The 26,368-nt window shown below is 34.6% G+C and overlaps 1 protein-coding gene across 5 annotated transcripts in view; it reads left to right on the forward strand.

Moving 5' to 3' along the window:
* PRMT3 (protein arginine methyltransferase 3) overlaps positions 1-26,368 on the forward strand; it is a 138,680-nt gene that overhangs the window by 60,528 nt on the left and 51,784 nt on the right. For all 5 annotated transcript variants that reach the window (XM_068556359.1, XM_068556358.1, XM_068556355.1 and 2 more), the window contains one exon: positions 16,565-16,643. In XM_068556359.1, coding sequence (XP_068412460.1) covers positions 16,565-16,643 — 79 coding nt within the window. The remainder of the gene's footprint in view (positions 1-16,564; positions 16,644-26,368) is intronic.

Consider the following 26,368-nt stretch of genomic DNA (forward strand, 5'->3'; position numbering starts at 1 on the left):
GATTTGATTGGCTCCATTTTCACTCTCTTTCCTCTATCCCTTTTTAATACTAGAATATTTATTTGGAGATACCCAATTTAAAGTCAGGACTATAGCTTTGAAGTTGAATGAATGTGAGGTTAACTGCCCTTTTCATGAATTCAGTCTTCAACCTTATTTTTATTAATTTGTGCTTCTGTCCAGTAAAAGGAAGAATAAACCAGAGGCTTAATCTGTTCCCTTAATGAAATTCCTGTATCATTAAGAAATTACATGTGATTTGTCTTGATCAGTTTTGCTAAGGGTTTATCATTTAATACGCTTCTCAAAGACCCCAAATTTTGGCTTTGTTGATTTTTTTCTATCATACATTTGTTACCTATTATTTATTTCTGACTTTATTATTTCCCTCTACTCTTTTAGTTTGACTTGCTGCTTTTATTCTAGCTTCTTGAAATCAAAGCTTATTAGATCATTGATTTTCAGATTTTCATTTTCTAATATTTTGCATTTGAGGCTTATATTTCTAAGTACTGATTTAAGTGATTCTTTAAAATAGTTCTAAGTGTTACTTTTTTCTGAAATGCTGTTATTAAAAGAAAAACCCAACTACTGTCATATTTTAGAATTAATCTACCATTAAAAAAACAAAGCCACTGGCACTTCTTCTTGTGTTAAGGCTAACTAAGTGCTGTAAGGGACCCTCTTATTGCAGAACCACAAAACCCCTGAAGAATATACATTTTATGGTTTTTTTTTCTTATTATGGAAGTCAGTTTTTCTGTTATTTTCTCTTTCCTGGTTCAGTTCTGTTGTGACTATATTTTTTAAAAGAGAAGGAACACAATTTTAAATAAATTTTATTTTATTAAATAAACATTAAACCAGAATATGATATGCATCACTGGCAATCCACTTAAGAGATTACAAAGACAGAAAGAAATCTCACCCTTTTATATAACCAAGCACATACAACCCATCGCATACATGTTCTCAAGATAAACAGTATTATTGACCGGTTTTAATTGCTAATTTTTGCTCATTTCTTTATGTAATTTGGGAGGGAAATTCTAGAGTGCAGTTATATAAATGTTTAAGAACTAACAGTTTTAAATGAGCTTACAGCTCATTTTGGCATTGTCTTTTATGAAATTTCTGTTCATTTATTTTGCTTATCATTGTATTTGGGATTTTTGTCTTTTTATTATTTTTCTGAAAGAGTTTCTTATTTATTCTAGTTACCAATCTGTTACTAGGGCTATTCTCATATCTTTTGCTTCTCCTTGTTTCTGGGCACATAGGAGAATTTATCTTTCTGTCTCCTTTGAAGTTAGATGTGGCCCTATGACTTGCGTGACTCCCTGAGTAATTATAATAAGCAGTGCTTCTTGTCAACCTGTAATACCAGAAATAAATCTTTTTTTGTTTTAGGTGATTATTTGGATGTTGTTTGTTAATGCAGGGTAACCCAACTTGTCTTGACAGATACATTATTCTCTATCAATTATGTTTGTTGGCAGTGTGTGGCTTGTCAGTTCACTATTTTTTTGATATGATTTGATGAATAGACATTCTTAATTTTTGTGTATCAAATTTATCAAACTTCTTTATGGTTTGAGTTTTTTGTATCTTGTTTGATAAATCTTTCTAGAGTTACCATTGTATATTTATTAGACTTCTGCATCTTCCATGCCTCCTCACCTTTTCATATTTTCTAATGTTTTGGCTTTCTGGACTGCATTCTGGATAATTTTTTCAGTTCAGTCCACCAATTCTTTCTGAAGTTACTTTTAATCTGTTAAACATATCCATTGTTTTTCATTTTCCTTTTTTTTTTTTTTACTTCTAGGTTTTTTTTTTTCAATTGAAGTATAGTTGACTTACAATATTGTGTTAGTTTCAGGTGTACAGCATAGTGATTCAGGGTTTTTGCAGATTATATTCCGTTATAGGTTATTACAGGATAATGGGTATAATTCATGTGCTATTAACATATCCTTGTTGCTTATCTATTTTATACATGGTAGTTTGTATCTGTTAATCCCATACCCCTAATTTGTCCCTTCCCCTTTCCCTCTCCCCTTTGGTAATGTTTCCTATATCTGTGAGTCTGTTTCTGTTTTGCATATACATTCATTTGTGTTATTTTTGAGATTCCACATATAAATGATATATAGTATTTGTCTTTCTCTGCCTGATTTATTTCACCAAGCATAAAATTCTCTAGGTCCATGCACATTGCTGCAAATGGCAGTATTTCATTACTTTTCATGGCTGAGTAATATTCCTCTGTGTGTGTGTGTGTGTGTGTGTGTGTGTGTGTGTGTGTATCACATCTTCTTAAGCTAGTCATCTGGTGATGGGAACTTCGGTTGTTTCTGTGTCTTGATTATTGTAAATAGTGCTGCTGTGAACGTTGGGGTGCATGTATCTTTTTGAATTAGTGTTTTTGTTTTTTCTGGATAGATACCCAGGAATGGAATTGCTGGATCATATGGTAGTTCTATTTTTAGTTTTTTAAGGAACCTCCATACTGTTTTCCATAGTGGCTGCATCAGTTAACATTCCTGCCAACAGTGTATGAGGGTTTGCTTTTCTCTGCATCCTCTCCAACATTTGTTATTTGTAGACTTTTTAATGATGGCCATTCTGACAGGTGTCAGTGATTCTCATTGTGGTTTTAATTCTCATTTCTCTAATAATTAGTGATATGGAACATCTTTTCATGTGCCTGTTAGTCATCTGTATGTCTTCTTTGGAAAAATGTCTATTCAAGTCTTCTGCCCATTTTTAATTGGATTGTTTGGGTTTTATTTTATTTTTTTAAATATTCTTTTGTTCTTCTAAAACTTTGCTTGTTATTATTATCTTCAACCCTCCTATAATCTCATGAATCATGAACATTCTTAGTTTATATTTTGTTTTTTTAATTACAATATCTGTCATTTTTGCAGGTCTGCTTTGCAACTTTTGTTTCTATTGGCCCTCACTCATGGTGTTTGGTTCTTATTTATTTGAGTGTTCAGAACTATTTGATGTTGTGCTGTGTATTTTCCAAGGAACTTTATCTGTGGAAAATCCTTTGAAAGATGCCTGGGTAAACAATTTACTAGGGAAATTTTTCAATGTAAAAAATATAGAATGAATGTTTCATTGAGCCTCATGAACCCATCACCCAACTTAACAGTTATCACCACTTTGCCATTTTTGTTTTATTTGTCTCCACACTATTTTTTTGCTCTCTCTTACTGATAAGGACTTTTAAAAATGTACATGCATTATACCATTGTTAAGCCAAACAAAATTATTGATGTAGTCACAATTCTGTATTATATTTAAAAATTCCTTACTATCTAGTCTGTGTTCACATTTCCCTAATTGTTTCATGAATTTTATTTTACTTTTATTTACATTTGATTTGAATCAGGGTCTGTGTTATGTCCACATAACTGCATTTGATTAATTTGTTTCATAAATCTTTAATTAAGCTTTTGGTTTTGAGATAATTGTAGATTATCACATACAATTATAAAAAATTACAAAGAGATTCCCTGTATGTTTTACCCAGTTTCTGTCAATGATAACATCTTGAAAAACTATCATGCAGTGGCACAACCAGGATACTGATATTGATACCATTGAGATGCAGAACAGTTCCCTCACTACAAGGAGCCCTCCTGTTGTCCTTGTCCAATCCCAGCCTTGACCTGTGGTAAACACTTACCTTTTCTCAATTTCTGTCATTTTGTCTTTTCAAGAATGCTGTGTAGGAGACTTCCCTGGCATTCCAGGGGTTAAGCCTTCACCTTCCGGTGCAGGGGGTGGGGGTTGGATCCCTGGTGGGGGAGCTAAGATCCCACATGCCTTGGGCAGCCAAAACACCAAACATAAAACAGAAGCAATATTGTAACAAATTCAATAAAGACTTTAAAAATGGTCCACATCAAAAAAAAAAAAAAAGAATGCTGTGTAAATGGAATCATACAGTATCTGACCTTTTGGGATTGGCTTTTTTCACTTAGCATAATTCACTGAAAATTCATCCAAATTACTACTCGTGTCAATAGTCTGTTCCTTATTTCTGAGTATTATTCTATGGTGTGGATGTACCACAGTTGGTTTAACCATTCGTCTTTTGAAAGACATCCAGTAGTTTGGGGCTGTAACAAATAAAGCTTTATGAACATTTGTGTATAGATTTTTGTGTGAACATAAGTTTTCATTTCTTTCAGAGAAGTGCCCAGTAGTATAATTGCTAATCATATAGTAATTGTATGTTTAGTTCTACAAGAAACTGTCAAATTATTTTCCAGAGGTGCTGTACTATTTTATATTCCTGCTAGCAACATATAAGTGATCCAGTTTTGCCACATCCTTGCCAACATTTCCTATTGTCACTATTTTTTTTATTTAAGCCACTCTGATGTGTAGTTATATCTCATTGTGCTTTTAATTTGCATTTCTCTAATGGCTTATGATGTGAAACATATATTCATATATTTATTTGCTGTCTGTATCTCCTCTTCAGTGAATTGTGTGTTTCTGTCTTTTGTTCATTTTCTAATTGGATCATTTTTTCAGTGTTGAGTTTGATAGTTCTTTTTACTAGTTCTTTATCAGATATGTAGTTTGCAAATATTTCCTCCCACTTTGTAACTAGTCCTCTTAACAGAGCCTTTTGCAGAGCAAAAGTTTTTAATATTGATGAAGTACAAATTATGTTTTTATTTTTATGCATCATGCTCTTGGTATCAAAATATTGGTATCTAAAATCTCTTAATCTATAGGTTCACCTTCCTCTTTTTTTTTTAATCATGCAATTCTTTGAAGAAACTGGGCCATTTGTCCTGTAGGATTTTCCACATTCTGGATTTTGATGATTACATCCTCATGGTGTCATTTAATATGTTTTTCTATCCCTTGTATTTCTTGTAAACTTGAAATACAAGGTCAAGAAATAGAGGATTAACAAATTCAAGGGGTTTTCCCCCCCGGAACACTTCATGTGTGATGGTGGTGATTAGTTTCTATTGTATTGAGTCGGGGAACTCTTAGTGTTTGGCTGTCTCTTACATTGAGATTGATCATTGCTTTTGGAGTTGTCAGCCTAATCTACTTATTATAAAGTTCCCTATCAGCCTTTGACTTCAAGATTTTAGAATTCATTGAAAATGATTTCTTAGATTCATTATTTCATTAGAAGGTGTAAAATTGTGATATTCTAATTATATCATTTATTCTTTATTTGTTAGGTGAAGTTATTCTGTAAGTACTCTTGGTTATGAACTATAGTTTATATAGGAAAAAGGGGATAAATGCCAGATATTTTCTACTTACCATTTTCAGAATAATGAACTGTTTCTCTAGCATTTTCTAAAGGGATTTTTTTGGTTTGTTCTTGGTGTCATTATGAACTCATGGATTTTTAACATATTTGATGTGTTTTGAACCATTGTAATTACTATTTTTGGTGTTCGAATTGGCCTATTTTTAGCTAATGACATTTGAACTGTCCTCTTATATCCCTTTAACAATTCCTAGTTGTCTTCAATATAATAATGAAAAACAAAATATGAATATGTTTATGTTTCAGATTATACTTTCTGGTACTATAAGATATTTTACAGTCATTTTATACTGCCTAAACATGGAATCAAAGAATCCTGGTTCTTTCATTGGAAAACGGTATATATAGAGATCACAGTCTGGGTTCTAGGAGTGCTCATTGCTACTGGACTGCCGTTGGTTGTATGTTGTTCTTAGTGGATAGGTATAGCTATTTTTTTTTTTTTAAAGATTTATTGATTGATTGATTGCTATGTTGGGTCTTCGTTTCTGTGCTAGGGCTTTCTCTAGTTGAGGCAAGCGGGGGCCACTCCTCATCGCGGTGCGCGGGCCTCTCACTATCGCGGCCTCTCTTGTTGCGGAGCACAGGCTCCAGATGCGCAGGCTCAGTAATTGTGGCTCACGGGCCTAGTTGCTCCGCGGCATGTGGGATCTTCCCAGACCAGGGCTCGAACCCGTGTCCCCTGCATTAGCAGGCAGATTCTCAACCACTGCGCCACCAGGAAAGCCCGCTATTTTTTTTAATATTAAAAAAAACCATGAGTTTACACTGATATTTCCAATTTAAGATTATAGAATTTTTACTTAGAGTCTTTAATTTTGTACTGTGTCTCTTTTCTTCTATGCAGAAAATCTTGATTCTTAAAATAATAATTGTTTATTTACTTTATCATATAATAGTTTACCTATAATAGTTTCAAAATTTTTATATCAATTTTACTACTAACAATAAGATTTCTAATGCAGTTTATGATCCCTCTATATTTTCTTTTGTCCTAGAATATATCTCATGGAGATACACAGTCTAAATACTGTGTTTCAAAGTTACTTGAATTAATTATTTTCCTCTGGTTATGTAACCAACTTAACATACAATCAGATTTATTTGTTTCCTTTTTCTTCAATTTGGGGGAATTGCTTCTTTTTCCTTTTTTAGTTTAATTTTGTTTTAATTACAAAAAAATTTATGTGGTTCCATCCCTTTTGTCCCTTAGTGAATAGATAACTTTTTTTTTTTTTTTAGCCTTTGGTTTATTAAAAAGATATTAGATATGTATATATTTATATTTTCACCCTTGTGTTATGCAGAGTTAACATACTCTATGCATTGTTCTGTGCTTTGCTTTTTAAATTTAAAATTATATCTCGGCCATCACTCTGTATCATTATAGAGAGATACACCTCATTCCTCTCTATGGCTATATAATACTCCATTGTACAGATAAATATAATGTTTATAACTCTCATTTAAATATCTATCATTCTTTTGCTGTTACAACTAATACTGTGTTGAACATTCTTGTACATATTTCTTTTCATTTTCCTGGAAGTGGGATTGATGGGTCAAAGGGTTAATTCATATGCATATGCAATCTTAACAGTTTTTGCCAAATTCTCCTCAGCACTTACCTTACCATTCTGCTTTCTTACCAACGGTAGTATGAGAATACCTGTTTTTTCACGGTCTTAACAACAGAGTATGTTGCAGAATCACTTTTAAATTGCTGAGGTTTTTCCTGCCACCTAGACATTGTAAATTAGGGTTGTATATTTGCATGAGGACTGGCTTATGTTAAGAATTATTGGAGACGTGGGGGGGGGGTGGGGGGGGAGTATGTGTTTGACCATCCAGCACCAACGTTCTAAACTGGGTTGTCGGGGAGGGAGCAGGGTGGCAGCAGGTGAGATTTTAAATTTACTTTTACTCTGTAGATATATTTGGTTGTCTCTGTTTTGTTATTTGGGTCTTACATTCCTCACTTTGGCTGGACCATGGCTTTTATCTCCTGTTTTTCCAGGTTTATTTACTAGCTTTAGCAAATGGCTCTCAAGGTGAAAGCCAGCTTACTGACGCATCTAACTAGATGTTCTTGTTTTTCTTCTGGCGTATATGTTGTACTTAGAGGATCAGGAGCTCCTAAAATGCATTGGTGCAGGAAACGGAATGAGATCTTGTTCTTTAAGCCCTGAATCATACTGTTAATAGAGTTCATCTTTCCTGTAGCCTCAAACATCTATAATTTACGAGTTTTGTAGGACCACCATGTTACATATAACTTAATTAATTCTCATCGATAAAAGTGCTAGCAAGTAATTTAGTTGTATTTTTAAGAGTAGAATTTCCAGTTATAATTAATGATTTTTTTCAATCACTGTGCAGGATTGGAGTATTGTTTTAGAAATACAGATGTATCTTTCCCCAAAGAAGACATGCAGATGGCCAACAGGCACATGAAAAAGTACTCAGTAGTGCTAATATTTGAGAAATGCAAATCAAAACTACAATGAGGTATCACCTCACACTGATCAGAATGGCCATCATCAAAAAGTCTACAAATAATAAATGCTGGAGAGGGTGTGGAGAAAAAGGAATCCTCCTATGCTGTTGGTGAGGATGTAAATTGGTGCAGCCACTGTGGAGAACAGAATGAAGGTTCCTTAAAAAATAAAAATAGAGTTGCCATATGATCTAGCAATTCCACTCCTGGGTGTATATCTGGAGAAAATTAATTCGAAAAGATACATGTACCGAAATGTTCATAGCATCACTATTTATAATAGCCAAGACATGGAAGCAACCTAAAAGTCCATTGATAGATGAACGGATAAAGAAGATGTAGCATATATATACAATGGAATATTAGTCATACAAAAGAATGAAATAATGCCATTTGCAGCAACATAGATGGACTTAGAGATTATATTAACTCACGTAAGAGAAAGACAAATATCATGATATCACTTATATGTGGAATCTAAAAAAAAAAAAGATACAAATGAACTTATTTACAAAATTGAAACAGACTCACAGGCATAGAAAACAAATTTACGGTTAGCAAAGGGGAAGGAGGGGTGATAAATTGGGAGTTTGGGATTAACATATACACACTACCATATATAATATAAATATATATATAACAGGGACCTACTGTTTACACAGGGAACTGTATTCAATATCTTCTAATGACCTATAATGGAAAAGAATCTGAAAAAAATATACATGTATGTATGTATAACTGAATCACTTTGCTGTGCACCTGAAACTAACACCACTTTGTATAAATCAACTATACTTCAAAAAATAAAAAGAATAGGAAGGGAAGAAGGGATGGATCAAAGTATTTTTACCTCATTGCCCCATAGATTTGCCACACTGGATACTGCATGACTTTTTAATTATTGCCAATCTGGTAGTCATTACGTAGTCTCATTGTGTTTGAATTACTAATGAAGTTCAGCATCTCTGCATACAGTTATTGGTGATTTCCTGGCTCGTAACTGTATATAATTTTTTTAGCCCATTTTTCTTTCGGGTTGCCCGCGTTTTTCTTGTTGATTACTGTTCCTTGTTGGAGATGGAAATCTGTGTGTTATCTTTCCAAACTCTATGACTTATTTTTTATTCTTCTGATGTCTTTTGATGAGCAGAGATTCTAAATTTTAACGTAGTCAAATTTATTAGTCTTTTTCTTTATGGTTAGTACTTCCCCCTGCCCAGAAGATGGAGGTGTGTGTGTGTGTGTGTGTGTGTGTGTGTGTGTGTGTGTATAAAACTTCATACCTTCCCCATTTACATTTAAGTTTTTAGTACACTCATGTAGTTCTGGTAGTAAAAATTGTCATAGTCTTTCTATGGGGCAGTTTTATGACACAGATCAAAATTTTAAATGTGCATATCCTTTAATCCAGAAATTCTGCTTTAAGAAATTTATCTTAACCAAATACATAAAACATTGAACAAAGATGTCTGTGTGTTCATGTTCAAAGCATTATTTTTTTACCCATTTTATGACAAATGAGTGCAAAGGATACAGATATTCTTGTTGCTTGATATCATCGGCCGCCTTGCATTTTTCCAGGTGTGTGAGAGTGTAATGTAATATGTCTCGGTTACTGTAGAGTTATCAGTAAGGAAAGTATCTTACCCAAAAGTATTTTACATAATTACTTTAAAATTCTCATGTAACTTCCTTATAATATTTTTGATAAATAAAATGGTTAGTATTAGCACATTTTAAGGTGAAAGAGTCAAATCACAGGCTTGGGAATCACTGAAAAAACTTTCACTTTAGATGTTCAATGTCTAAGGCTATTATAAATATAACAGTGAAGTAAATAGAGGTTCTTTTACATCCTTTAAATCTTCTAAGATCAGACAAGATAGGGCATATTCTGTAAAATCTTCAGTTTGGAACATTTCTAGAAGAGAGCACTGTAGATGAGAAGAAAATGCTTATCTAATTATTTTTGTTATATCTCTAGAGCAGTGATTCTCAGCAGTGGAGGGAGCATGTCTAATTTTGCCCCCCCCCGGGATATATGGGTAATGGGAAATGTCTTGGAAACATGTTAGGTTACAACAGTTCAGGAGAGATAGGGACTGGAGGAGAGTGCTGCTTAAATACCCTACAGTGGACAGAACAGCCCCTACAAGGAAGTATTATCTGGCCCAAAATGTTGGTAGTGCCAAGGTTAAGAAACCCTGTTTTAGAGTTCTCATTTCTATGCATTGATAATAACTCATACCTCAACTTAGATGATATTATACAGGCCACCTGACCTAGTCTGAGGCATCAAGGAAGTTTTCCCTTAAAAGGTGACATCATGACAGTACACTTTGTCACATGCATGTACAATTGAAGCTTCCTAACCAACCTGCGTTTAATTCACCAAATTAATGATGCTTTGCGTTCTTTTTGTATAACACCTGCTAGATTCCTATGGCTACCTGAACACTTAGGCTAATGAGGTACCTTTAGTGTGCTGCTCCTCTTCTGCTCCTATCAGTTGGATTGTATTGTTTACCAAGAGCTTACTGTATATTTTTGCCTACTTATTTATGAAAAATCAGTTAATACTAACATAAACTATTGAACAATATTGTAAGAAAAAAATTGTTGTAAAATAAAGCACTAAAACAATTGTGAAGGACTTAGGAATGAGGGTGGGAATTATAGGACTGAAGGATTCTCCACTTGGCAAGTGAATATTGGTAATATTGGTAAACAAATCTACATTTGTATGTTTTTACTTAAAACATGTTGTTTTCAGTTAACTGACTACTAGTCCCAGTCACATTGGGTAACATTCTATCTGTAGTAAATCTTATAGAATTGAGAGGAGTATTGAAAAAGAAGTCATCAGATATTTATTATGCTTCAGAAATGTACTTAAGAATTCGAGATTAGATTTCACAGGTTTATTTATTTGTTGGAAGTAATCTTTAAATATTTTAAAATAAATCTTTATTTTTTATCTTTAAATAAATCCAGATTATTGACTGTCACTAGACTTTCTACACATAAACTTGTCATTTTATTGTTGCCTTCCCCTTTCCTCACTTTTTAAAATAGTTAATTCTGCCTAAGCGTGTGTCAGTAATTCAGTTATTTGAACTGAATAAACAATTAGTCAAGAGAAGCACCTTATTCTGAAGATATCACAAGTTTCTTTTATCATTAATTTATCTATTCCAAGAAGATACCATGAGAAGGCATTTTAAAATAAGGTTCCTATTTCAGTGAATAATGTTAATGGTTCTTCTAGTTCCAGATTTGATCCAGTGTGTTCCTTTTGTAGTTATTAATTTTTGAAGTGTAAATGCAAATTTTAATTTTAAAAAGTGAATGTCAGTTTGGGAAGAAAAGTGCCCCATGAGCATCATGGGAGAAGTATTGGGTATAATTCTCTTCCAGATGGCACCCCTACAGGTGAGGCAGCAGCCTGTGAAATTACAGTCTGAATTACACTGCAGATGAGCAGGGCATTTGGAGCAAAGCCTTCTGATATCAGTAATAAACGACTTGGTTCAGAACCAAGGACAATTCCCAGGAAATTAAAGCCTATTCTATCACGTAGGGAGCCTATAGTAAAATGAAGCTTAGCAAAGTGGAAAGTGGAGAGAAAGGACAGTAACCGCAAGCAATCCATATATGAAACTTTTCACCTGCTAATATTTTTAACTAGACATTTTCATTTATCTCACGAATGTTAAGTTTTGTTTCTACATATATTCTAGTATATTCATTGATTTTCTAAAGTAATATTTTTCACAGTGAATGGTGGCTAACAGCCACTTGCCAAATAAGCTTTCACGCTGAAATATTATTAATCAGATACCTATTGTAAGTTCTAATCTTATTTAATATGCTCTATGGGAATTTTCTTATTTCAGAACACTTGAGTCCTTAATTACAAATGTAGTATAATATAATACAAATACCAAGTCTTATTTTCAATCAGGTAAATGAATTTAAGAAGCAACATAGAATAGTTATTCAGAACTTGACCTCTGTAGTCAGATAGACCAAGGTTCCAAATTCTGACTTGTTCAACTGTTTCTGTGACTGTGAGCTGTTTTTTTTAAGTCTTAGGATTTTAGGTTATTTAACGTTTCTAAGCCTTAATTTCCTCATTAGTTAAATGGAAATAACAATAACATGTGCTTTAGGGAAGAATTAAATAAGATATTCCATAAAAGAATACTTAATACTATGAACTTTGACAGTTTTCACCACTATTATTATTTGAGAATTTTAATTTTAGAAAGCAAAACAGCATTTTAAAATAACCAATTTTAAGTGCTATGATAGAGTACAAAGCAGGGTAAAGAGATAGAGTTTGGTGAGGGAAAAAGAAGATATTTTATGTGGAGACATTAGGAAAATCCCTTTTGAGGAGGTAATAGTTGAGCAGATATCTGGATACTGAGTGAAATAAATGACCAGTAAAATTGTCAGTCTTTATTGAGTATTAAATAATGTGGCTTGGGAATTCCCTGGGTCCAGTGGTTAGGACTTGGTGCTTTCACTGCTGGGGCCCAGGTTTGATCCCTGGTAGGGGAACTAAGATCCCACAAGCCTCGCGACGTGGCCAAAATCATAATCATAGTCATAATGTGGCATATTTAGTAGATAGACTAAATATGAATATGTATAATCTATTCTTGTTTTGAAGGAATGCTTTTCTACTGATTTGCTAGTTTAGTTATTCTTTAACGTAAAGTTTAGAAACTGCTTTGACAGAATAGAAGCCTTGTCATATACAAGAAATATCTTGCTACAGAAATAAAAAAGCTATTATCAGAAATAAAGTATTTAATTATACACCAATGAAGAGAGAAAAAGGAGAAAAAAATGGAATGGGAAAAGACGAAAAAAGAAAGACTTGCTTTAGCCCTTCTGCTTCAATCCATTTTAGCCCAGTTTGCCCCATGGTAGCTGACCCCATATGATGACTTCTGCCAAATTAGAGTTATACAAAATGGTCCTTTATAGGTTTTATATGTTAACTCTGTGCCAGGCACTCTGCTAAATCCTTTACATGTATCAACAAAAACATTTGATTATTTGCTTTCAGAAACTCTGTGACCTCATAATGTTGGCTGACTCTAAAAAATGGGAAGTAAAGACATGGCATTTATGAAAGGATGTTTTTGCTGCCGAGGATGATTATCTTTGTTTTGTTTGTTTGCACCCTTATCTCTTGTTGAGTTTAGTTAGCAGCATTGGGAATTGAATCTTAAGGCCAGTGTTTATGAGGGCATCTGAAAATTGTCCGGTATTATTTTTCCAGCTACATGACCTAAAATACCTCACTTAACCTTGCTAGTACTGATGTCTCTAATGTGAAAATTACATTGTTTAAATAGTTAGAACCTTAGAAACTCTCTGATATTGTTTGATCAGGATTCTGATCTTAGCTAAGGTGATCATTATGGGGTATGTGGAAAAGTGCTTATTGGTGTTTATTATTTTAAATGGAAGCAGACATGTAGGAAAGTCTTAAGTATAAATACTAAAGTTCAGAGGATTAAGTAAAATTAACTTTTTTAGCCCAGGGAAACAGATCTCTCTGTCTTTGCAAGAAGAATCTTAAAGTTGGAATTGGCACTAATTTGGCCAACCTGATCAAATTATTTCGATTGGGTTTAAAATTTTGTTTCTTAATTTTAAAGAAATTTCAAGCATTTTAAAGAAATGTTTCTTATCTTTTATCTTTATTTTTTGTATGCACACACATGCGTATAGTCTTGGCTGGTCTGAAAAAAAGTGACTCCTGGGGGGAAAAAAAAGTGACTCCTGGGGGGAAAAAAAAGAATTTTAGTTCTGACTCATGGATTTTAATATAGGACCATTCACTAAATATTATATAATTCTGGACAATCTGGTAAGCCTTCATTCTCTAATGTATTAAATGTAATTTAAAAATTCTCACTAGCCTTTACAAATATTTTTAAGTAGCTCTTAATTTTTTTTAGTTAAACTAATTAGGTTTACTGTTCTAAGCCTTTTTACATGTATTAACATATTTAGTTCTCATAACAGCTCTGTGGTGTAGAATACCATTGTTATTGTCACTTAACGTCACTGAGTCTCCGTTTCTTCATTTGTAAACTTGCCCAACGTCACATAGAGAAAGAAGCTCCTCTAGGATTTAAATCCAAGAGTCCACCCTCTAAATTGGTTCTATTGGTATTGACCATAGTACCGATTTAAAATACGGTTATTTAATCTCAGATGAATGGCTAATTATAACTTTATCTTAAATGCAATAAACGAGCATGTTGCTAGAAGGAGCTACTTTCAGTTATTGATCAAAAAGACTTTTTTGGTTTGATTGTAGTATATGGAAGTAAGATGGAGTTTGAACTTACAGAGGGAAAATACTTGGATTTAACTAGCTACTTTGAAAAAATAATACTAGAAACAGTATGACATGGTGCCAGATCAGTAACACACTATACTTTTTGCCCCCTTCCAAACAAGATTGGACTATAATGAATACTCAATTTGTACGAAAATGTGATTTTATTTTATTTTAATGTTTTAACATGCAACAATCTTCCAAATAAGGACCGTTTTTTCCCCAGCCTATTAACATGTTTTACCAGCTGATCTTTTTCCTCTTAGGTAAATAGATGCTTCCTCTTTAAATAATTTTTTTGGCAAAAATTATAATTCACTTTAATCAACTGATGAATGCTTATTTATAAGCATTTGTGTTCATAGATCTGCATGAATTATGTCAGATTGATAAAGATTTCTTAGTTGAATTCCAGAAGGCTCTTGTGCTTTGATACACAGATGATATTAATGAGGAACTAACTTATAAGAGTTAGACATTTTACTGAAGTGCTCTATCCAGGAAAGCAGTTTCCACCAAATCCTTAATTATCCTAGTGTAAACACAGTAATAAAAGAGTTTTGTTGCTAAGTCTGTCTTTTGTAGGCAATTATTTTCTTATCAGTGGATTAGCGTGTTGGTAAATGTGAGAAGGTAAATGCCAATGTAGAGTTGCTAGCAGCAATTTAATTAGGTTCCTTTATAAGTGATTCAAGCGCTAGAGCTGTATTTTCTGTAAATTTAAATTTGCTGTTTATCTCTTGGGAAGATAATCCATTCTGGGTTTGCAGGTTTTTCCTGTGCTAGAGAAACATTTAAAACATTTTTGTTCACGGTGTTGTGTATTGATCCTCTTAGTTATTTGTGCACAGAACAAATGAGTGAGAACAGTTTTGATTTAGAATGCTGACATGAGGGTAACATTCATTTTGGTTAACCCTTAGCCATAATAGGGTGTATTATGTGCTAAGCACTGTGCTGAACGCTTGACTTTCCCTGCTGCTCAGGGCTATTGGAGGATGGGCCCCAGAAGAAGACTGACAGAAACTGGCATTGATCTCTCACTCGTGATTACTTTATCATTTCTATAATAAAGTGTATAGCATACTATTAGAATGTACTGCGTTTGTGACAGCAGTAGTGGCAGATTATCTTTTCATTTGTGCTGTGATTAGCCTTTCTTGGTGGAGGAGTCAAGTGTTCTCCAGAGTCTGGAGCACACTGGGGCCGAGTTTCATGAAATGTATTTCAAACAACATAGTTGTGCAAGGTGTTGATACATGTTAAATAGAAAAAAAGAGGTTTCTAGTTAAAACGTGGGTAATACTTGTTTAGAATTTGTTCAGCCATCCTCTTTACCATAACACTTCTCAGAACTGTTAATGTGCTGATGTGCATTATGAATCTCTATGAGGAGGATATAGCATCTGGTCTTTCTCACCTCTCCCCTCCTTTTTTTTTTAAAAAAAAAAAACTCTTCAAAGAGAATGTCCTTGGGCAGGAAACATTTTGGGAAAAGGTGTTCCAGACCAGAGTTTCTCAGCCTTAGCTCTATAGACATTTGGGATCAGACATTTCTTTGTTTGGGGGCCGTCCCGTGTCAGTGAAGGACGTTTATCAGTGTTGCCCCCCACCCAGTTGTGATAATCAAAAATGTCCCCCAGGGGCAAAATCTAGTTAAGGACTATTGCTCTAGATTAATATTGCAGTATTCCAGGAAATTCCTGGATACATTAACAATTTCTATCTGAAAGTTTCCTTTTAATGTGGAAGAAATAATAGTCTAGAAAGTGGAAGCACAGGTAGAGAAGGTTCAGTACATTCTGCTGTAATAGACTTTCTGGACTTTCTGGATCCACTTTGTACCCTGGCCTGATTTTCTTTTCTTTTCTTTTTTTTTTTTAACATCTTTATTGGAGTGTAATTGCTTTACGATGGTGTGTTAGTTTCTGCTTTATAACAAAGTGAATCAGCTATACATATACATATATCCCCATATCTCTCCCTCTTGCATCTCCCTCCCTCCCTCCCACCCTCCATATCCCACTCCTCTAGGTGGTCACAAAGCACCTAGCTGATCTCCCTATGCTATGTGGCTGCTTCCCACTAGCTATCTATTTTACATTTGGTAGTGTATATATGTCCATGCCACTCTCTCACTTTGTCCAGCTTACCCTTCCCCCTCCCCATGTCCTCAAGTCCATTCCCTGGCCTGATTTTCTAATAATTATTATGTGGAGAATTTACTGCAAAAAATAATTTTAAACTTTACAGAATATTATATGGTAGAGACAAAAAGTATATTTTCCATTAAAACACTAGCCAGATATTTAAATTGATCTGTATATGATGATACTGCACTTTTCTAAAATCCATTTTTTCTTTTTTTATACAGGGCTATTTTCTTCTTTTTGAGTCCATGTTAGATTCTGTCCTTTATGCAAAGAACAAATACTTGGCAAAAGGAGGATCGGGTGAGTATAAAATTCTAGTTTTAGTAATCTAATTTTAGTCTGGCAGACCAAATGGACCTTTGGATTTCAAATAAACTATGCATGACTGAGAAGTTCCCAATAGAGATGAAAGACATTTCCATCAGAGGAAGCTTTAAGACATTTGTTTAGTGTACCGTTGATAGTAGAACATTATATAAGATATGCAGGACTCTTAAGTTAATGGCATGCTCATGAACACTTTTAATAAAAATACTAAGGAGGGCTTCCCCTGGTGGCGCAGTGGTTGAGAATCCGCCTGCCAATGCAGGGGGACACGGGTTCGAGCCCTGGTCTGGGAAGGTCCCACATGCCGCGGCGCAACTGGGCCCGTGAGCCACAGCTACTGAGCCTGCGCGTCTGGAGCCTGTGCTCCGCAACAAGCGAGGCCGCGATAGTGAGAGGCCCGCGCACCGCGATGAAGAGTGGCCCCCGCTTGCCGCAACTAGAGAAAGCCCTCGCACGGAAAGGAAGACCCAACACAGCCAAAAATAAATAAGTAAATAAACTAAAAAAAAAAAAAAAAAAAAAAAAAATACTAAGGACTAGATTCGGAAGCTTTTTGATATTCAAATAAAAATCTAACAGAGACTCTTTGATTTTTAATCTTTGTGACATTTAGGGTTTTTTGGTTTGTTTTTTTGTTTTTTTGTTTTTGTTTTTGTTTTTTCCCAAAAGAATGTTTCATACTAGGTTGGAGATCATTCACTTTGGTAGCAAATATTCCATGACTTCACTGAATGTATATACCTGGCTTCTTTGTAATTTAACAAGTGCATTTAAGTAGTGAGTGGTTTCTACTAAGTTTTTAAACCACAGTATACCCAATCAGTATTTTTAAGTAGATCCCAATAAATTTGGAAGGCTTCCTTTTCATGGCCATGGTGAACTTTTAATCATATTAGCTCTGCATACTCAAAGTGAGATTGTGTTTTTACAGGCTTTCTGCCATGAACAGTTGTTTACAAATAAGTGTGCTCAGGGATTATGTTTTGCTCATCTTTGGCTCTTCACTGAGCTCCACAGCTCCTGGAACGTAGATAGAACATCATACATGTTTTTTGCATTGAATCATTAAAACTGAATTGAATAGCATGTCTCCCTTCATTCACCTTTCCCTGTACCTTCCCTTTCTCAAAGCTTCAGAACCAATAAATCACTTCCATGGTCAGAGTACAGTTGATAAAACTGTTATATAAAAGTGGGTGAAAAGGAGGATACATTTTGAACTGGTGACATAAAGCACTTGACCATACTTATGCCTCCTGCCCGTCCATGTTCAATGAAATTACTTTGGCAGTAAAAATCAGTAAGGCCAAAACATAAAGCACAGAGAAAACTCTCCAGTACAGTTGAGTTCTTTTTATAATAGCATTTAAATAGATTGCCTTTGTTTTTCAAAATGCTCTCATTTTATCACTGTATTTCCTGCAACCATTTCAAGATAACGCTTCTGATCTCTGACGTGAACGTGGCTAGAACTTTTAGATATATTTTACCCTGCAACAATTGGCTGTATCTCTCAATAATTGCCGTGATTGTTTTTTAAAGACAACTACACTTAATGACTAAAAACTAATATTATCTACCATTTGTTGATTGCCCAATAGTTGCCAAATAATATACTGTACCTTTATTTATCTTATTACATGTAACCCTCACAACAGCCCATTGAGATTTTAGAAACATAGGTGTCCTGGATGGTACATATTAAGTGTCCAAGCCTTGAATTTTTTTTTTTCTAAACTCAGATCTGCCAGACTCCAGTATTCTTGTTCTTTTCACTATCCCTTGTTGTTTCTTTACTAAAGTGCATTTTATTGAATCTAATTCTTGCCTTGAAGTTGATCTAGGGAAGATTCAGAAAACTGTTTCCATACCTCCCTGAGTGGTGTTCATTGATCTTACTGAAGGACTGACAGCAACTTAATACATTTAAATTGAATTCTTGATGAAATTGATTAAGAACTTACAGCCATGTGAATAATGAGGTTATAGCTGAAACAGTGGCAGAGCTATTTCCCATCATCAAAGGGATAAAGTGGAGGCTTTATTCTAGCTCTTTCCATATTTTTATTTAACTGCTGTTAGCACTAAGATAATATGGAGGTATATTGAAGAGAGGTCAGCATTTAACTTCATAAGCAGTGCTGTTGAATGTTACTTGTTAAAAGAATCAAGAAAAGTAGGAAAAGTCAGAAATGAGTAACATGAAGTGGTTTAGCCTATTTTGTGTATTTGAGTATGCCTTGATGAATAAACAAAGTTTTCTTTCATGTTTTTCTGAAGGAAGGGTTTATTAAGCAATTAGCAATGTCAAGATTTTAGAAAGAATGATTAAATTATGAGAGAGGGAGACTATTGGAGACCATATAAGCATGAAGGGACCACAATTTATTTTTACATGAATCCAGGTTCAGTTTATGTCTCACTTTATATTTAATGGCATGGAGTAAAGCCTTTATAAAACACACTCAGCCAATAACTTGAGTATTCATGCTCCTTATCACCAAGCAATTCCACAGTACTTTAGGAGGTACTCATTTACTACTGTTATCACTAATAAAAATAAAGCTTTGTGAGGATTCCCTGGCGGTCCAGTGGTTAGGACTCTGCACTTTCACTGCTGTGAGCCCAGGTTTGATCCCTAGTCAGGGAACTAAGATCCCACAAGCCACTCAGTGCGGCCAAATAAAAAAAAAAACTTTTTTAAGTTTTGTAAAGTTAGTGAAAGTGGATTTACTATTTTCTTCTATTATTAGCTAAGACTTACTAATTGTGTATCAGAAATTGTTGTGTTTTACATTCAGCCAACCAAGAGATCAGGAGCAAAACCAAGAAAATGTTAGGTTGAGATCAATGCATATTTTTACAAGGAATTAAGACGAAAACCAATGTATATTTTAGGATGACAATAGAATGTAAATGCTTTATACCCTAAAAGTGTCAAATACCACATCTCACAAAAATTGTAAAGGGAATGCAGGAGGTAGGTGGGAAAGTGTGTATACTTAAAATGGATTTATCTTTAATAGGAATTTATGGGATATCATTTAAAGCTGGCAACTCAAGTAATAGCATTAGAGCACATTTAGCACTACAGAGGTAATATTAAAATGATATTGTTGATTAAAATTCAATGGTGAGGCTTGTGGTCATTGATCCTGCCTGTATCATGATCGTAGTGGTGATTGTATAACTCTATGTATTTATCAAATCACATAGAATTATACACCAAAAAGGACAGAGAGTGAGTTTTACTGCGTGTAAATTTTACCTCAATAGAGATGACTTAAAAAAAAAAAATGAGGGCTTCCCTGGTGGCGCAGTGGTTAAGAATCCGCCTGCCAATGCAGGGGACACAGGTTCGAGCCCTGCTCTGGGAAGATCCCACATGCTGCGGAGCACCTGGGTCTGTGCACCACAACTACTGAATCTGAGCTCTAGAGCCCGTGAGCCACAACTACTGAGCCCACGAGCCACAACTTCTGAGCTCACGTGCCACAACCGCTGAAGCCCGCACACCTGGAGCCCGTGCTCTGCAACAGGAGAGGCCACCGCAATGAGAAGCCCGTGCACTGCAACAAAGAATAGCCCCCTCTCACCACAACTAGAGAAAGCCCACGCACAGCAACGAAGACCCAACGCAGCCAAAAATAAATTAATTAATTAAAAAAAAAACAATGAAGCAGCATCTTCCACCTCCTTCAGGTCAAATGAATTATGACATAATTTGATTTCTAGCTATTTTGAAAAATATATTAAAACTCTGTACTAACTCTATACCTACTTCTGTAATTGTTGTTAGTATTATCAATACATCTCTTTTTGTAATTAAAAAAATAATTGGGTGACTAAGAAGAGGAAAGGAAAGGTAAGAACAAGGAAATATACTAACTTTATCATTACTCACAATAGGAGATTAGTAAATACTGTTAAAAACAGACAACTAAAGATATTCTGTAAGGTTGTAATTATAAAGTTAGCTACTAGAACAAAAAAGCAAACTTCGTAAATAAAAGAATTAATACTTAGGAAAAAAGCAGAAAGACCATGTAGTTGGACTACTTAAAAAACAAAATAAAACAAAAACTACAGATACAGAATAATATAAAATGGTAGAGTTGTGAACAAGAAAAAGTTCTCATATCAATAATGTAAATGGACTAAATTCATTTATTAAATGAAAAAATTTCAGATCGGATCACAAGAGAAAACCCAATTCTGTGCGCTACATAGTGACACACCTAAAACAAAATTATATAGAAAAGTTAAACTTGGGTTAAAAAAGATACTCAGGCAAATAGAAAAAAAGTCGTGATATTGATACCAAACAAAAGGGAATTTGGGCAAAATATTATATAATTATATGAATAGGGCTTAGCATTAAGGAGCAAAGTCATGCCCATCTTCATAGCTACTGAAAAGGTTTTTATATATAAAATGAATAATCTGAAAGTTTAAGAATGGAATATTTACCTAGTTAGTTTCCAAGAATCTCCCCACAAAATATCTACTAATTACAAAAGAGAAAAGAGTAAATTTCCATGTAGAAGCCTAGCAGACTCCACTTTAGTCAAGTAATCAGGGTTGACATCCTCCAGAATTGGACCAATTGAAATTGTAGGAGCACAAAGAAATAATTCGTTGCTTTGAAACTTCCTCAGAACTAATAATAGTTTTGTAAAATCATAATTGTTGCATAGAAATGTAGGCGCCCATTAAAGGAGACATCTTCCATGGTACTGGAAAAGAATGTTGTTTTCATTACCTTTCATTGCAAGGAAAATGAAAGGTTTCTTCCCCCCTCATATGGTCAGAACAAAACTCAGCTTTCTTATGAGGTCCTTCAGAGTGTACATCTTCTCTGATTTATAGTTGTCAGGATTATAAAGTTGAGCACTATGTTCAGTACAAAGCAAGTTACTAAGACAGCCGTTTCCTAAGTCAGTGTTTCCTAATCTTGGCAGACCATAACAGTCACTGGGACCTTTTGTGAAAAAATACGGATCTTCAGACTCCACGTCAGATCCTCTTGAACCAAAATCTAGGGGAAGAGTCCTGTCGTAAGAATGTATTTAAGATGTACCCAGCAGTAGGTATTGCTGCCTCTGAAAAGTAGACACAGGTTTAGGTGTATATCATTAGTAGAGCCTAAGTCATGAGCTCATGCCTAACTTGCAAGGGAGGGAGGGAGGGAAAGCAAGTTTTTGTCATTTTCAGCTTTTATAGAGGGAAGTAGGCCCTGCCTCAACATAGGAAATCTCTCCAACAGTTCAGAGAGGGGGCAGCAAAATAGTGGCAGATATGTACTATATACACTGACAGATCTGTCTCTCTCAGGTTTTGCATTAGAATTTTCATTGGAAACCTGATCTATGCTAATAAGAAATTGCCTCTGTTATAAAGTCCAGGTTTACAAATATACTTTTCTTACTATTTCCTTCTCTGTAGAAAGCTGAGCTGTAGAGTTTACTGACTCCTCCCCCATTTCTGCTTGGTTGCTCTCCTTTTTAGGATCTCTTTTGCCTTATCTCCTCATTCCTTTACTCAGATGGAATGGGTATAGCTGAATGTTTCCATTTTCCTCACTTTGCCCTGAAATTTTATTAATCTCTAAACTTTCTCAACCCTTTTTTCCTTCCTCTTTCTTTTCCAACAGGTGCTCATTTACTGTGGGATAGTCGAGTTCCTCTTTCCTTTTTTTCCATTTGAAAAGCATAAAATATGGCATCATGAATAAATGGAAAGCATAAAGATTTTGCAGTCAGACCTTGAGTTAAATCCCTGCTTCATCAGATGATTAGTTACCTAGTTAGCTGATGAAGACCAGTAATTTGGGCAAGTTACTTAACTTTTCTGAATTTCAGTTTCCTTATCTGAAAAATGAGGATTATAATCCAGCTTTATAGAATCAATCAAAAGTCTAAATGAGATGCTTGACGTAAAATAGTTGCTCAATAAATGTTAATTCTCCTCCTGAGTTACAGCTGGTAAACATGGGATTAGTGTTAAGTTTATACCTTATAAAAGTTTTGAAATGAATTTAGGCATCATGGTATTATCACCTCATGTTTGTATAGTACATACCTCAGTGTCATCAGCCACTAACACTGTCTCATAGTGCGTAGAGGTTTCTTTAGTATTTCCATAATTTACTGTGTACTTCCTCATCTTCAAATCTATTTTTCCCACATTTATTATTTTTGTTCTGTTCAGTGATATTGCAGTAGTGTCATTTTCTACTTTTTTTCATGTTATAATTTTTCAATGCATATTGCAGCAACATTTTAGCCTAGTTAAGCTTTAGAATGTGGGCCTAATCACTATTTATACATTTATTATAAGTTAACAATGAGAAAATGTTCCAATTTCCAAATAAATAGTTAATTTTTAAGATAACCTTATTATATAAATTAATTTTTTAAGCTTATTCAACTCCCAAATTATTTCTGCATGTCAGTCATTGTATTGTTGACTATTATTTCACTGAAGTCTTTCTCCATGTGGTTCACATATATTGTGAAAAGGACAGTCTATTTTGATTTATTTATTATCTCCTTTCGTTCTAAACCTTTTTCCTCTCTGGTTATTTATATACAAGCAGTGATGCTAGTGTTTACTAGGAATTGTTTCTTTATGCATCTCAGTCTTATCCTTTAGTGTCCAAAAGTTTGTGAGGCATTTCTAAGGGATAAAGGATTTCCCATCTTTATCTGTTCACCATGTGAGCTGTTCTAGTGACAGATGAATTCTGGGCAGTGAATCGAGAAGGACACAGATGTCAAAGCCATGAATTTATAAATGGTCTGTTAAGAGGGTGCTTTTGTCCAATCAACACTTTGTTAATTTCACCTACAAGAAGGAATAATTATTCAATTATGATTCTTTCTGACAAAAATCAGATGACAAATGTGTCAGAATATGAAGGTAAAGGATTAGTCAGGATTCTGACAAGTGGCCCAAAATTTTAGCCAGCTGTGAGGAGGTGGATAAAGAATCAAATTGACCTATAGCATTGATAACAAGTCTTTCATAAATATTCATAGATCTTACTAACTGAAAGATAAAAACTAATTTCATTTCTAAATTCTAACAAATACAGGGACCATGATTTTCTGTATTTTATTTTATTTTATTTTTTTGATTTTCTGTATTTTTGTGAAATATAATTAGCTTGAAAAATAAACCTTGAGGGACTTCCCTGGTGGTCCAGTGGTTAAGACTCAGTGCTCCCAATGCAGGGGACCTGGGTTCGATCCCTGGTTGGGGAACTAGATCCCACATGCCTGCCTCAACTAAAAGATCCTGCATGCCTCAATGAAGATCCCACGTGCCACAACTAAGACCCAGAGCAGCCAAATTAATTAATTAATAAGTTAATATTAATAAATAAGTAAACCTTGGAAAAGTTAAATCATATTCCTCTTTAGTCTGTTTCTTCTCATTACCAACATATTTTCAAAACTTTTAAATTAGTTTTAGTAACTTATAGTTTTTCCTTATGAATGAAAAAGTTATCCTTATTTCTTAGTAATATTACTAACTAGTACATCATATTGCTTGATACAGAGCCGGAGTTCAGAAAACTTTTTCTACAAAGGGCTAGATAGTAAGTATTTTAAGTTCACTAAGATTTTTAATAATATTCTAAAATAGAAGAACTCTGTGAACCATGTTAAGTAGCTTGAATGTACACTGCACAACTCCAGGGGATATTTGGACACTGTGAGTGGTGCTCCCAGAAGTAGCGCAGTATGATGGCCCTGATAATGACCTCCCTCATCCGGTTTTCCCTCATCTATATCAGGGATATCTATATCTGGTGTGCTGCCTGTTTTTGTAGATAAAGTTTTATTGGAAAATAGCCATGCTCATGTATTTATATATTGTCTGTGGGGCTTTCACATCACAGCAACAGAGATGAGTAGTTTCAGTAAAGACCATACACAAAACCTAAAACAGTCACTTTACATAAAATGTTTGCTGACCCCTGATCTGTACCCTTATTATGTTCCTCTTTAAGGGTGAAATTAACAGGATATAATGTTGGAAAGCTTACATGATGGTCATATTAAGTCTGACAAAGTATACAAAAAGAAGTTACCAACTATCTAACGTTGCTTCAGAATTCTGTCTCTTCTTCAGTGTTTCTCATAGTAAGGACCTGGTTCAGGAAACTAAACATACATACCTTTCCTGTAGCAGATACTCTTGCTGGGTCAGCATTTACAGTAGCACATCATTTACTTTGAAGAATTTGCATTGATCAGAAATTTAAACACAGTCAAGAGGCTTAACACATCTGTGGAGGAAGAGGAGGGTAGAAGTAACTCAGTTTACACAGCAGTCGACTCCAGCCCAATGCAGCTATCATATCTGCCTTACATGCCCCCTTAGAGAAGACTTGAGAAACTTCTTATCAGTGACATAGCACCAGTTATTTTTTCTGGGTATCTCAAATGTCAGGTTTGGAAGAAGCAATTGCTTTGATGCCAGCAGATCTTATCATGGGCTTTATTTAGAAGATAATTTAGTGCTGCTGTCGTTGAATAATAAAATTCCTACAGCTGTGGAGAGAAACAGAGTTTGGGGGAAGGAGAGGGTTATTTCTCTGCTGTTTACGTCTGAAGGCTAGTTAATAATAGTAAAATTATTTCCTTTGTGCATTTCTTTGGCACATATGTACTTGCTTTCAGTTTGTTGATATAGAGGTATGTAATTTATATTTGAATTCACGAATCCCCTAAATGTTGACATTAGAAGGACAAAGTTAATTTTGCTATTTATTAGTCCAAAAAAAAGAACACCAATATTATGTTTCTGCCTGAACACTCTCTTCCTTTACCTCTCTTTAACACTTAACTCTCTTGGTTTTCTTCTTACTTCTGTGGTCTAGCTTCTCAGCCATTTCTTTTCAGCCTCCTTTTCTTCTACTCATCCCTTAAATTCTGCTGCTCATTATGTATCCCTAGGTGACCTCATAAGCTCCCATAACTTATACTTGCATTTATGTGCTCATGGTTCCAAATTTATATATTGAACCCAGATCACCGCTTTTGAATTTCAGACCTGTATAGTCAGCTGGTTGTTGGATATTTTTACCTGTTTGTCTCATAAGCATTAAACTCTCATATTCCTCTTGAATCTGCCCTTTTTTTATTTCCTATTTTAATGGTTAGTACCACAGTTTACCCAGTTGCTAAGTCTAAAACCGTGTCATCCTTGACTCTTCCCTCTTTCTCACCTTCACAGCCAGGCGGTCTTACAGCCTTATGAGTTCTACCTCCTAAACACCCCTTGACTGTATCTCCTCCTTTCCATTCCCACAGCCGTCACTCTATTTCAGATCACCTGTATTATTACATTTATCTCTTAGTTTGTCTCTTAGTCTTGCTCCCTACCTTTTATTCTCCACATTGCACTCAAGGTGGCTTTTCTAAGACCAAAATCTGATCAAGTTGCTACCCTATGTAAAATTTTTCGCTGGCTTATCATTATTCTTAGTATAAAGTCTAATTTATTAATGTGGTTTACTCAGCACTGTTTTCTTTGGTCCCTCCTTTGTCGCCTTCTGTTTCACTGTTCCTCTCAAATTGGAGTGTACTGTGCCCCTACATGCCCACTGCCCCCTCTGCCTAGAACACACTTCCCCTCCCACTGGGAACTTACTTGGTCTTCAGTTCTTGCCTTAAACAATATTATTG

The sequence above is a fragment of the Eschrichtius robustus genome, chromosome 11 (assembly GCF_028021215.1).
Source record: "Eschrichtius robustus isolate mEscRob2 chromosome 11, mEscRob2.pri, whole genome shotgun sequence".
Classification (NCBI taxonomy): Eukaryota; Metazoa; Chordata; class Mammalia; order Artiodactyla; family Eschrichtiidae; genus Eschrichtius; species Eschrichtius robustus.